The sequence below is a fragment of the Echiichthys vipera genome, assembly GCF_963691815.1.
Source record: "Echiichthys vipera genome assembly, chromosome: 1".
NCBI lineage: Eukaryota > Metazoa > Chordata > Actinopteri > Perciformes > Trachinidae > Echiichthys > Echiichthys vipera.
The window spans coordinates 11603137-11617622 of NC_139826.1; the positions used below are offsets into that span (position 1 = coordinate 11603137).

General features: G+C 40.0%; 1 protein-coding gene across 1 annotated transcript in view; it reads left to right on the forward strand.

Annotated features, from left to right (window-relative positions):
- The window catches only part of ntrk3b (neurotrophic tyrosine kinase, receptor, type 3b), a gene marked incomplete at both ends in the record, with an annotated part of 192526 nt that overhangs the window by 96138 nt on the left and 81902 nt on the right, over positions 1-14486 (forward strand). The window contains 4 exons of the mRNA XM_083911883.1: positions 6528-6833; positions 7462-7476; positions 11046-11101; positions 12402-12504. Coding sequence (XP_083768009.1) covers positions 6528-6833; positions 7462-7476; positions 11046-11101; positions 12402-12504 — 480 coding nt within the window. The remainder of the gene's footprint in view (positions 1-6527; positions 6834-7461; positions 7477-11045; positions 11102-12401; positions 12505-14486) is intronic.

Sequence of the window (14486 nt, forward strand, 5' to 3'; positions counted from 1 at the left end):
TTATTTACTTTGAGTGATAAAGTGAGAATCGTACAGTTAACAGCTTCATAGTCAGTCTTGCCAGTCAGTTATTTTGTGAGTCATACATCAATGTCCTGACCTGGCAACACCAGAACAATTCACAAATGCATATTAGTCTGGAACCTCTAATTCCAAGGTGCAGACCAAAATGCCTCAGGACGCAATTGGATAGACCTACAACCAATCAAAGCCATAAAACATCACCTGCACCTAATCACAGCAACAAAGCAGCCATTGTGGTTTTAAAAACACCTAGACAATATAGTAACAGAATCTTGATGCATATTTGATCAGTGCTGCCTAGTTTGATAGTTTGATCTGAATTCCTAGAGCCTGGGAATATGCACTGGACGTACAACCCCAAATATGTTGGTAACTATAACGATCCTCTGTTAACCATTGTCTTAAACCCCCTGAACATGAGATGAATGGTAGTTATAGGCTTCCCCAAGATCTGGCAGGCTAGAAATCTGTCTGAATGGGAGGGGCAGACATACCTGCAAAGGAAACCCAGACTGTCAATGTTCTACAGCTACTGTAATTATTTGGTCAGGGGCTCGACAAAATAGCCTGGCTGGGTTTAAAAACAGTAGATATGCTGGCTGTGATTTTGACTGACTACAGGGAACAGCTAACACCACCAGGTTTTTCAGAAGAGCTCACACCCGTAGTTTTCTGGCACCATAACTTAACTGTTCTGGTTCACTCTCACTGCTTTCATTAATGTTTTTTCCAGAGGCAGCAGGCAGGAAAAGCTCTGATAAACAGACTGTACACTTCCTGCCCAGCACCAAATATGTAAGGAGTTAGCTACTAACTTGTGAACATTGTGCAGCATTTTGCTGTTAAAAAGACACATTCTTTTCAGGAGTTGGCAGGGAGCAAAACAAAGCTACAGTAAAAGGAGAATGAATATTGGATTTAAATCTTCCAGGTGTCCAGAAACATTACTCTGAATAATGATAGTGCACCAGGTCTGCTAGATGTGTAAATAAATAGGCAACTGCTGCTAACAAGTTCACCATATCAACTTAATAGGTGATGATACATTATGTCAGTGTGTGAAGCTTGTTTCTGCCAGGGCTGGACTGACCATCTGGCTCTTTCCCGATGGGCCGTTGTGCCTTTTGGGCCGACACAACTGTTTGTTTTTGTTGTCTTGTCTTTTTTTTTTTTGTCATAAAACAGCACACTGTTTTTTGTTAAGATATTTGGCTGGCCCAACAACACCTTAAAAATACCTAGCATTTTTGGCTCAGTGCATTCATCAAACAGAGGTGGATTAGACAAAATGCAAGGGAGGCAGAGAGAAATGAGGTTAGCCCATGTAGTGCCTTTTTAATAATGGTTGAAATTGCCTGAGAAGAAGCAGGATGTACCATTTCCACCATATATTGATGCAGAAAAGGCACAAATTGATGTATTCAAATTCATCAGAATGCAGAAAATTCCGTATTTCACACTAAAACATTGTTGGGGGTGGACCCTTATGAACACATTTTATAGGAGACAGGACTTTTGCAGCTATTTTAATTAACAAACCATGCTCAATGAAGAAGCCAGGGGAAATATTGACTATGTTTCCTGCCAGTCTTGTTAAATCACCTTGAATTATCTTGAATCAGTAACAACGTATGCTAGATCAGGATTAATGTGTACATTTTTATAGACTTAGTTATGTAGAGATTTTTTTATGTTTTTCAGTTCTCTTCTATATTTCCAATGTTCTAGCATGTAGATTGTAACAGGAATGGTCACCATTGAGTTTTTTATTAACTGGACAAAATCGGAGGGCAAAGAACAGTCACGTCAAGACAGAAAAAGCTTGAAGGCAAGAACACTAAGTTTTCTTTGGAATAGGATGTCTTTTGTGATGTAGTTATGTTGGGGCTTGAAATATATCTTGTATTACTGGCACTGACAGTCTAAGAGAATAATTTACAACAGAAAAAGAATCGCCTTTATCAAGCAGAACAGCCAAATTATGCAGGTACATTTAAAATGCAATGAGGTGTTGCACAGTTACAAACCAAGTGAAATTGATGTAGCCAATTAGCAAGAATATACCCTCCAGCCCACATGAAAGCTCAGCCTTGATCTGAGCGGAAAGAGAAAATAGGGGGTGGGGGAAACACCCTAAGCAATGATAAAGCAATGATTTGGTAACCATCAGAATGTTCCTCTAATAAATTACACTATACATGTCAGCTCTTATTGAAGTTCACCCTGTGGATGGTCCCTGGGCAGATGTGGGACAGACTGTATTCAAAGCTAATATTTATTAAAGGTGCCTGACATTTTTCTGTAGTAGCAAGCTTGCTGTTGTAGCACAATCTATTGTGGCTGTTTGCAATGCATCACGCTACAGGACAGGGGAGATTTGTCACCAATTCAAAAACTCCCTACAGAAGTAGAGCTGCTAAGGACTATGCTGGAATGACAGATTGACTTTGTAACATCTAGTCTTTAGGGCTTCCTCCACCCGGACCCTCTATGGATGTACATCTCCGGGGGGATTTTTTTTCCTGTTGACTCTGATGGTGCTGCGAATTAACTTATTAATTTTTCACCACATGCTCCGATGGTAATTACATTTCCCCCCTTGTGCAGCCTATTGTCTCTGGAAATGTCATAAAATAGCTTAAACTGCTGCTCTGATTAGGGAGTAATCTGATTGACAGAAAAATTACCAGCCGTCAAGTAACATTCTCTGCATTCAAAGATGAGTTCCCTATTTTAGCGAAACTGTAATTAACCACAATGCAAATTCTACAGACCTATTGTTATGCTGTTGCCTGGAACAATAGCATCTCTACAGCATTGTGGACTCACAATTTACCATGTTCTTCTTATAGTCCTACAGTATTGGCTATTAAGAATAAACACTAACTAACACCTAGGTAAGTGGTTCTGTTCCTTGAGACTTTAACTATAACGATGAGTGATTATGAGGAAATTAGGTGATTGTATCCCTAAAGAGCCCGTATAATACCACTGCGCTGCTTCTTACAGGTTCAGATCTTAATCACAATGTGGTTAGACCCAAAGGGAAATTAAACTCCCCTGTCACCACCAGCCATGATGTCCTATCTAGCTGGAACATGGCATTTGAAATATGTCAGTGTTACCACTAGATAACATTGCACAGCTAACCTTGCATTCATTGTTCTCACTGATCAAAGGCATGTAGTTATCAAAGGTTGTCATCTACAGTAAATGAGCACCACAAGGACACCATGTTGTTATGGACCACCATGAACCATTGTAATGATTCGTATTGTATTGACTGAGGCTGGGGTATCAGCCATGCTGAGGGGAAACGGGACCGGTCCCTAACTGTCCATCAAGAGATTTTTTTTTCTTCTCTCTCTCTCTCCCTATCGGTCTTTCTTTATGCAACACAGCTGTACGCCACTCTCACTTGGTGCTCATCCTCATCCTCCCTCCTCTATCTTTCTTTTCTCTCATCTCTATCTTTTCACTTTCTGTCTGCACTCAAAATCACAGCTCTGCACACGCCCCCACACCAGCATTTTCACACATACACTTTTGTTGGCCTTCAGTGCAACTGAATTACTTCATTGTCACTGTTGTCTAGCAGGAAGAATATCACCAAAGCAATTTATGAAATGACAGCTTTCAAAGAACAATGAGTACTTTTTTCATCTTTTTACTGGATGATTATTTGGCTTGAAAACACGAGATATACATTGATATGCATTCAAGGGTAGTTACAATAACGAGAGCTGTATTTGTTAATTTATCTGACAATCATTTGTCTATTAATCAAGCACAGTCTATAAATGTCTATTAACGATAGAGCCTACGTGTAGTCTTTACAATAAGGGTGAGGTTATGCTAGAAAATAAGTAGTTCATAAAATATGTTGTCTGACCACATCAGAAAAGTATTTCCTATTCTGAACTCCAAAACTGGATTACCAAGTGGTCAAAATGGGCCAAGGGACAAGTGCCCTATGTCCATGGACCACCAGGAGCCCCCAAAAGCTCCAGGCTTCTATGTTGTTTAAGTAATGGGTAATTTTATTACGACTTTGCACTACCTCTATATATCTCTACAACTATCACATGTATTGCCATTAAACTTTGTACCGACATTCATAGTCACCTGAGGATGAATCTTTATGACTTTGGGGATTATCGGTCCTTTACCTTGGCAACATCAGCAGGTGAAAGATTTCACCTATCCATTGAAATACCTCAACATCACCAAATGTTGAAACGACATTCAAAGCATACTGACTTTGGTCATCTTCTGACATTTCATCTTCATCATTTGTCATTTTGAGTAAAATGTCTTGATATTGGATGGAATGCCATGAAATTGGCTTCAGTTATTCAGACAATGCCCCTCTCAGGATAAATTGTAACATCCTCTACCTATAATATGGTGCCATTATGAGGTCAATATTTTAACTTAACATTAAAATGTTATATTATACTAATTATTTGAGTTTTTGCAGATATTTGCACCAAACACCTACATTTCTACCAGCCTCAGCTTTACTTCGTGGTTCGTATGACATGCTAAACTTAGATTGTGAACATTGTAAACATTACAACTGCTAAACTTTAGCTTGTCAGCAGCATTGTCCTCATGAGCATGTTGCCATGCTGTTTTTTTTTCTCACACAGAAAAGCTGGTTATAGTATACCCGGTGTGATATCTTACAGTAATGGGAACCCGGAGGCATGGAAAGTACATAACATACACAGCGTACAGAGGGTCATAGGTATGGGGGAGTCAATATCAGCCTAAAAAAAACCTTTTTCTCTGAAGCCTCTAAACAGCTTAATCCGTGAAGTCTGTGAAGTCATGAAAATTCCCCATTTGGTGCCTGTAATCATCAAATAGTGTGTATTTTTATTTATTAAATGACTTATATAACCCCAGTCTTATTTCTTCAAATTTAAATTAGAAAACATGTATTATTTAGTAACACATTGCATGAAACTGCAGGTGGGGATTCATTGGGACAGCTGCAGGGTTGTCTGAATGGCAACATAAACACATGAGAAAATGATCTAGTAAATGTAAATAGGATTGCTCACTAAAGCCTTTAGAAACTGCAGGCCTCAGTGAGGCCCAGCTAGAGACAAAGTAATGTAGTGGTGTTTGGGGGGTGGGTCCAATATGTAGCACAGACACAGAGAGAGTCTGCCAGGTAATATGACTGCCAAATATTTCCTTTTGATGATGTAGCTGCAAGACTGACTCATTGCAAAGACAAATCAGTGGATGAATTGTTTATGAAATGTATTTGATGGTATTAAATTGATAAATTGCCTCTCAGCATGGCAGCGTTGTGGATTTAGAAGTGTGTTGCTGCATGTCAGAAAACCGGCTATGTGCTTATTTATGCAGATGGGTTCCTTCTGTCTGTTTCAAATGAGAGGAGTTGCTCTACCTATTTGTTTTCCTTACCGTCCCATGTACTGCTGCAATATGTAACACACAGTAAAAGGCTTTTTGCCACTGCTAGGTAAGAAACCTGCCTCCTAAATGTCATGCTTCTCAGAAAAAATTGAAACAGCTTTCTGTTTAGTATGCTGCTGTATCTTTTTTAAAGGGTCCATCAAAGAATAAGGACAGGTTTTCATCAGTCCAAGGGCTGTGGAACTTTCTCAACACATAAAGGTCTTTAAAAGTACAAAAAAAAAATCACTTTTCATTCCTTTACTCAGAGATGTTTTTAACTACATATATATTATTTCCAGGCAAAACCCCATGTCTGCCATCATAAACCACTTTCTCAATAGAGAAAAGAAGTCATGAGGAATCAAAGCAAAAATGGATGCTGTCCAATGTCATGTTAGAAGCGCATGTGAATCTGAAGCATTAAATAAATAGTTTTCATGACAAATCAACAGTATTTCACTCAAGCAAGATCCTCAGATTTTACAAGCATTGCACCTACATAATTTGACAATTTGATCAATGAAAGTTGAACAAATACTATACATCCCTAATCTTATGTCAAATATACCTGAATGACATCTGACTGAACACAGATTATTGGCCAAAGCCGTAATCTCAAATTAAACATTAGTACTGCACTGGCCATATGCAGTCATGCACTGGTCATACAAATACAGTCACTTATATTTCATGTATATAATTCAATGCCATATGTTTAGTTTTGCTTGTGTTCATGTTTATATTTATGTAGGCACTGTCAAATCAAGTCAAATTCCTAGCAATGAAAATTGTCTGGCAATAAACCTGATTCTGATTCTGATTCTGATTCTGATGTTTTACGTAGCAAGAGAAATATGTGTTTCAACTGTAAAGGAAGTGCCTACCTCTTTCAAGTTACATTATAAAACAACAATCAGACAAACTGATGAGGGTTTCAAGAGATAAGATAGAACAGTTGGGTGATCCAGGAACTGCTTATTCTGGTCGTTCCCTCCTGTAGAGTGTCAATATGCATTAAATGGATATTTGTCATGTAAATGACATGGTTTATTTCTTCTTCATTGCAGTTCCTCCAGTCATCCTGAGATTGGCTGAGCCTGAGCAGCGCCACGATACCTGCATCGAGTTTACGGTTCGGGGTTACCCCCATCCCAAGTTGCGCTGGTTCTACAAGCAAAAGGAGATTCTCCAGAATGATTACATCCGAACTGAGATGGACTTCTACCAGGATTATCTGGAAGGCTGTCTGACCTTCCAGAACCCAACACACATCAACAATGGAAACTACACTCTTGAGGCCAGTAACCCTTTGGGAACGGTCACCAAGACTGTATACGGTCACTTCCTCATGGCCCCGGACATTGATGTAGATGGTGAGTCGATTATTTGCTTGGTAGCTATTCCTCACTAAGGTTGTGCTTGATAAGTGATGCACTGTTGGCAGCTGGCAGCAATGATGTCCTCATAATCACAAGTGAAAGTATACTCATGGGTAAAATGCCATTTATACAAGGGTTATTAATACATTTTTACTGCCTGAACAACACATTCATTCTTCTGGGTTTAAATATGAATAAAAGCACGGTAGAAAGAATAGATAATGCAAAGTAATTCCCTGAACCACCATGGCCCACTTTTTGTAAATGAGCATCACGGTTGGAACAAGTCTGAGACTAGTGGAATTTCTTGATGAACTACTTTTTGTATGAATAAGAGGTTCTTTCATAGGTGAAGGAACTATTGGGAGCTTGTAGTTTTTATTAAAATCTCCCTTCGCAGGGTGCAGGTTGTGGAGCTGATCCCTGCTGGCTGGATGGCAGCCAGGGTTCATCCACAGTTCAGTAAGGTAGCCTGTTCACTTGCAGTTCAACCTGAGTTCACACGGAGCGGGAATAAACCCACAACGACTAGCAAATTTCTCCCCATGGTCAATATTCCAAGGTTAATCCCTCGTGTCAATCTATTGACATAGTGTGACTTTCTCTGTCTTCTCTTTTGCAGAAATAGTGGAACTAGGTGAGTGTTTGTATTTTCAAATTTAAGCCTGTAATCTATATTTGGTTTGGAATTTTACTACTGGTTTGTTTGGCATCATACATACACACACACATACACACCATACACACACACACACACACACACACACACACACACACACACACACACACACACACACACACACACACACACACACACACACACACACACACACACACACACACACACACACACACACACACAGTTTTCTAGACCCAGATAGTATTATTAATCTCCAGGAAGGTTTCAAGCAAATTGTTCAGAGAGAGGGCAGGTTAAATTTAACATTCACCTTTCTTGCTTGGATCACCCTAGCCAGTCAAGAGATTTAAACTGGCGACCTCAGAGTCAAACCTGCTTTTTCAGGTTGTTTCAGATCTTTAAAGCAGCTGCTTAGTGACTTGTGGTTTCCAAAACTCACCCGACATGTCTCTGCCTTTTTATGGTAGAGTTGATTCTTCAGTGATGCCCTGCTTTACTTTCATACATATCCATGCCCTCTCTCAGTGCTGTGACATGTACACCCACAGTACTTCTGCTGGCGGTAAGCAGGTCTCCATAAACTTGGACTTTCAAGCCTTGATCAGCAATTCACTGTGCCCTACTCTGCTTAGTTACTGTTGCTGCACCTGTTGATTACTGTGGCAGATTTCAGCCTGTCCTCGTCCCAACTCATTAAATACTGCCATTTTGTCAGGACCCTCTGGCTTTACTTGTCAGCGCTCTGAATAGGCCTACAGTACGTAACTAGAGGACACATGGGACATGAAAGGGACACGAACCACAGTCTGCTGGGTGAAAGTCCAGTGCTAATCCTGGAGCACTTTGTCTGAGCATCAAATATCACCATTGATGGGTTTACAGTTGAACGCCTGGTGCATTTTGCACCGAAGGTTGTGATAAAACGTCAGTATTTGACACATTTGACCAACATGTCGAGAAATCCAAAGTTGGATAGACTTGCCTACGTACGGTTGCTACAGTAAGCTATAATTCGACATTCACTGCTCCTCTTGATTTCCTGGTTATCTCCCGGGGTTATCATACATCATTAACAGGAAAATATTAATTACACTCTCTAAAATGTGAACAGAGCAGAGTGTAGGGCAGAGCTGCTTCTCCGCTATTTCAGATGCATAAAGATTATTTATTTTTGCTCTGTCAAGTTTACACTACAGTTGTGCTGCTTAAATGACCCACAGTATTTGCTGCAGTGGCATTATTGTCATAATATAATAACATTTGCAATCACTGAAAGCAGCAGTGGTGTACATAGACTTGGACAGACAATATATGAATTATAATATATAAATCATTCTGTATTCTTTCCTGAAATTTAACTGTCAAATTTAACATTAAAATGCTGTTTCAGTGGATTATTTTGTCATATATTCATTCTTAAAAAAGTCACCAGCATACAGGAAACAAGTCTCTAAAACTCTACATTATCTTGGGGGGAGGGTCCTGCAATTTGTTTCCAAATTCTCTCTATTATGGGGTTTTAAGGTTGGCAAGTAGTCTTGTGGAGGGTCACTTGTTGAGGAAGGGCCAAAGAATAATCCTGAATTTGACCAAGGCACGTAGCTGTCATGTGGAATGCACTTCAGCCATTCCCCTTTTAGGCCACCCCAGATTTTAGTCATACTCTGTAATGAGAATTGTATGAGCAACTTAATGTTTTTAATATCTGCTCTCTAACCCCTAAATAATGTACACAAATGTAAACAAGCTAGTTTCCCACCCCATCACAGCTGGTGATGTGTGAATGTTTGTGAAGCGGTAAGTGTAGTCATACTGCTGGAACGATAGTTTGGCTCGCACACTGCATCGTAAATCTCCTGTGTGTGGTGTGTGGTTTGGCCTCAGGCTGTTGTGACAGCTTCACTGTTGACAGCTTAAACTAAGTGGGCTGGTCTGATCTCTGACCTTCATCAGAGTCTTCTTCCATCTCCATATGAGGCCATTCTTTCTAATCAGCCGTGAATTATAAAGCTCAGGGATGGAGACGAATGGACGCCCACTGGCTGACGAGCTGCATTCGGCCGGCAACGACTTCATGTTGCCACACATACATGCACACTGGCACAGCTTCTGGGAGTGAGGCAGGTGAGGGAGAGGTGTTTAGGTGATGAGAGTGTGAAGCATTATAGCAGTGGTGTGTGAAGGGAGACTGACAGGCTGACTGATACTAATACTGCTGAGGAGAGAGGAGGGCAGAGGGAGGAGAGGAGAGAGGGATGAAGGCTAGGTAGGAGGGACAGAGAGATAGTAGTTAGGGCACACACACTTACACAGAGCAATGCACTTTAGTGTACTGTGTGTGTCTGAGCCAGTGGCAGCCAGTCTACCATGTGGCCATTAATTTGCCCGCAATTACTCTCTGATGTCCTGGCTGGAGGCCTCAGACTGGAGTATCCCTGACACCAGTTCATTTCATTTCATGGCTCTGTCTCCTGTCCTCTTCTCCTTTCACTCTCCAGACCTATGCCGTTTGCCAAAACTCTCGTTTGTGAAGGTGTGACATGTCACATTTTAACAGGCTCCTTTTGAGACAGTGATATGACTACTACCTGAGCTGAGTCCAGCAAAAATTGGGTCGTTTTTTTTAAGATAAAGATATCAGGTTTGAGTTGGTGCGGTGCAATTTTCACCTCATTTAATTTCACCTAATTTGGTGCTCTCGGCTTTATGAGATTCTTTTCTGTTCTTTTGCTTGTAGTGTATAACTGTTTTCTAAAGCGGCTTGTTTTATTATTCTGTCTCTTTGTGTATGTACAAGCACAAGCATGCATTCGCGTTTCTGTTATTTTTATCTGAGGCTTTGGTCTGGTAAAAACTCTGAATAGCAAATGTCAGGCTTTGTTAAGAACCTTGTAACAGGTATCAGACTTAGGTGTGCATTTAATTCTGTGCAGGCTTTGAGGTGAAAGCCTTATATCCGCCGCTGCACATAAAAATGCATTGTTCAACATTTTCTCACATTGTCTCGAGCTTTTATCGCACAAAACCGTGGCGTGGTTCTTCCTGTTAACATCAATCCACTTCTTAGAAGGAGAACTTCAGTCCATGATGAGATATAAGTGATTTAACATTTATTAAATTTCAATACTCACAAAAACACGAGTTGCAAATGTGCTTTTATTCAAGATTTCATATGAAATGAGCGACACATGAATGAAAAAGCACAAAGGAATATCTTCAAGAGGCAATGAGATCTATCACAAAAGAGTTATAGATGATGTATATATTTTGCTCAGTGGAAAATACAGGTATGTTCTTGATTATCCCAGCACACCAGGTTGTCTTATTCTAGCCTGTTAGGCTGTGCATTCACCTCTGTAAGCGTTATTACACTTATTAAATTTGAAAATAGGTGCATAGACAGGTTCATACAGTTTATTAGTATTTATTAGAAAACACAGCAGTATACAATCATACAAAAGTTTCAACTCAGTTTACTAGGTATTTACTGTAAATATGTGTGGGAGTAAGCCATTAAAATGTTTATTCTCAGCCACTGATGCCTGTTTTGTGTTTTTGTGTTGCAGTTCCTTCAATGCCGTCAGATGGTGATTCAGGCCGACCAGATGAAGATACTTTCGGGGTGAGTTTTCTTGTTAATGATGTTGATGAAACAGCTGCTAAAGATGTTAACCCTGGACTCAAAAGAGAGCTTCTGTGTTTCAACACAAATCTATACTGCTTTTTGTTGTTAAGGACCCCTGGCTGGGTTTGTACTACGTGTTGACATACAGTGCAGAGGCACAGAGACTACAATATACCAAACGATGTTACAGTCATTTTTCAAAGTTGTATATGTTTGGACATTAATGATGTTGATGGTGGTAACACTATTCTGCAGTGTGTGCTGCTGAAATGTTATGTAATATGGGGGATTCTGTATTTTTGAAACCAACGCTGGTGGCTATTCCACTGTAGTTGCATGGATAGAAAGTGGATAACAATACCATGGTTAAGGTTAAAAGGATAATTTGGATTTTTTAAAGTGGGGTTGTCTTATCCATAGTCATTGTAGCCTATTACCGGCAGTAGATGGTGGTCGCCACGCCCCCGGTTTTGAGAAGCAGACAGGAGGACTGACACAGAAGCTAAGAAATGTACTACTGTGGATGGGGGCAGCAGAAAAACACTGTCTTACCTTTCCCTTAAACAGCCCCTTCCCCTAGGGGACTGAAGCCATTATCTATGCTCTCTTCAAAGCCACCAGATTCCTTTGACATAAAGTAATATTCCACCGCTGTCTTGATTGGTTTAGTTAGTTTGCTAGTTTTGTTAGTTCATAACCCTTTAAAACACCAAGGTCACATTATAACACAAACTAACTAACCAATGATGGCATTGGTAGATCAGCAAATTAGTCTAGTGGTTTTGACAAGAGCAAACAACTATTTATTGGATTGTTAAAGAGTGCATTAAAGATGGAAACATTAAATCCTGTTGGGGATGATAACAAACAAACTGTGTAAACTGATAAGAAAGCATCTGTCTAAATTATTATTATTTATTTTTTTACAGTACGTATTCTTTACTTAACCAATGATTCACATTTCAAGTTTCAACTACCTTCAGAAATAACTGTAGTGATGATGATAAACCAGGCTCGTGGCTTTAAAGAAGCTCCATTTTTTTCCTCCTACTGCACTGAGAGTAAGTCTGGCTGCAGATGAGAATCATATTTAAATTATATTCTGTCACCTGAAATACTGTACATCGCAGCCAAGACAAGAGTTGAACCTTCTTTCCAGATAGCTGTAATCTATGAAAAAGCAGTAGTCACAATCCAGTGGATTAAACTCTGATTTGCAGTATTTAAGGTGATCAGAAATCTGGAAAGGATTAGGATGTGATCACAGCAGTCTGACACAGCATTTCATTTCTCTTAGGTTTCCATCGCTGTGGGTTTGGCTGGCTTCGCTTGCGTCCTGCTCCTTGTCCTTTTTGTTCTCATCAACAAATACGGCCGGCGCTCCAAATTCGGTATGAAAGGTAAGTCTACACAAATAGGCAGGCAGGCAGAGTGTTAGCTTTGTTTTTCGCCTTGCTGCCAGTTGCATCATTGTTCAGAATCCATTCCCCTAGCTAATCCTCTCTTCAAAACCTTTGTTCATCAGAAAATGTACATATGTAGCTACTGTAGTCCTATGCTTTACTTAATGTTCACAGAAGCATGGCTTCACTTTAGTCATATCCCCAAGAGAAATTGTTCGGGAAAAAAAAGATTTTTTCCCCTTTAAAAGGGACTATTTGTAGTCTTGGTGATTGTTGCAGGACACTAGAGTGTTGTGTATGAAGTTGAAATATACTAAAGGCCATACTTTGGAAACCAGTAACGACTATTACAAATGCACACACATAAACAGCTAAATCCATACTTAAAGACCGTGTGCATGCAAACAAGATCTATGCACTGTACATACACCTCACACATTCCCCATGTCTGCTGTGCAGCGATCTCAAAAAGGATCCTGAATTAATTAGTGGACTTTGCGCTGTCGATCATGCTGAGAAATTCAATAGGATTAGCACGGCTTTTGTGCATGCTGAGCTTTCATTTTGTGTCAGCTCCAGGTTTTGCTTGTCTCTCTGGCATTGGCGTTGTGGAAAAGGCAAAAGCCGCCATAGTGCTGTGCTGATCTAGGAACAGTGGAGAGAGGACGGTAGCGGCTCGGGTCCTGTGGTTCAGCTTCAAGTGTTGCCGACTCAACTACTGATCTTATCAGTTCACAGGCATTTGCTTGTGTTTGGTAGTTTGTGGGGGGTTGAGTTTGTGTAACACTCACAAAACACACACCCCTGTGTCCATTTACAACAAGGCGTGTGCAGATTCAACCACTGATTCTACCCCAAAGACATTTCTTCCTCTCAGCCAATTTTGTATAGATTTATTCGTCATTTCTGCAAATTTCTAACATCTGTCACTTTTTCCTCTTTGGTCAACTTTGTTCTACTAAAATGCCACCGTGACCTACCACCTCAAACCATGCATGTTCCTCATTTCATACCGTCAGCATGGTGTAAATGAACATTAGCTGCAGTTGCCCCGTAATTAGCTGGATCAAAGTAAGAGAGTTCGGTAAAGAACTCTCTGCTGTAATTATTTAGGGGCTGGCAATTATTACATTAGCCAAAAGCTGGCTCTAATCAAGGATGAGTCTTATAGTAAGTGAGGCTTTACAGACGTGTTTGTAATGTCATGGCAAGTCATATTATTAAAGCTCTGCGGAAAAACCTGCGCAGAGAAATGAAAAGTCTTAAATCCTGACAAAAGATAAATTAAGCTAATAAATAGAAGATGTTAATAAAAAATACACGCAGTGTATCATGAACTCCATGTCATGTAGGCTGATTGACCCTGTGTTTGTATTCAGTATGAAATACTATTTAATTGGTGCCACAGCTGCTTGCTAATGATAACGTGCGGTAACTTTGTAACACACTGGATGATGATGCATTTTACACATAACAGAGTAGTTTGATATTTATAATGGCCCCACGATAGCCATGTAAAACTCAATCTAACAGGTATCTGAGTTACGCAGCACTGCCTTATTTTTACACTATCTTGCAAATAAAAAGAGGCACTGCTTCATATTGCTGGCAGCATTGAGAGCTTAGTCTCTTTTTAATGCTCAGAGCACCCAGCATACTGCAGGTGTTATTTCATCTCTTTGCAAAAGGGTGCTTCAAAAGCAGTTTCACTACACTCCAAGCAGGATCGGTGTAAGAAGAGCATGATTTATCTCCTTCATGGCAAGGTCCAAAGTTGTACATTGTAGGGCGTTTTTAAAAACTTACCACACTCCAGCAATACTCGCTGCTTCGTAGAATCAGTTAAGATTGCTCACTTTGCTCAAGGGCCCCTCAACATTTTCCATCACGAGACTGAAAAACATTCATACATTCTTCTCATTTTCAGTTTCATACTTGTATTTTTGGATTTATACTAGAATGTGTTTTGATGCTTTAAG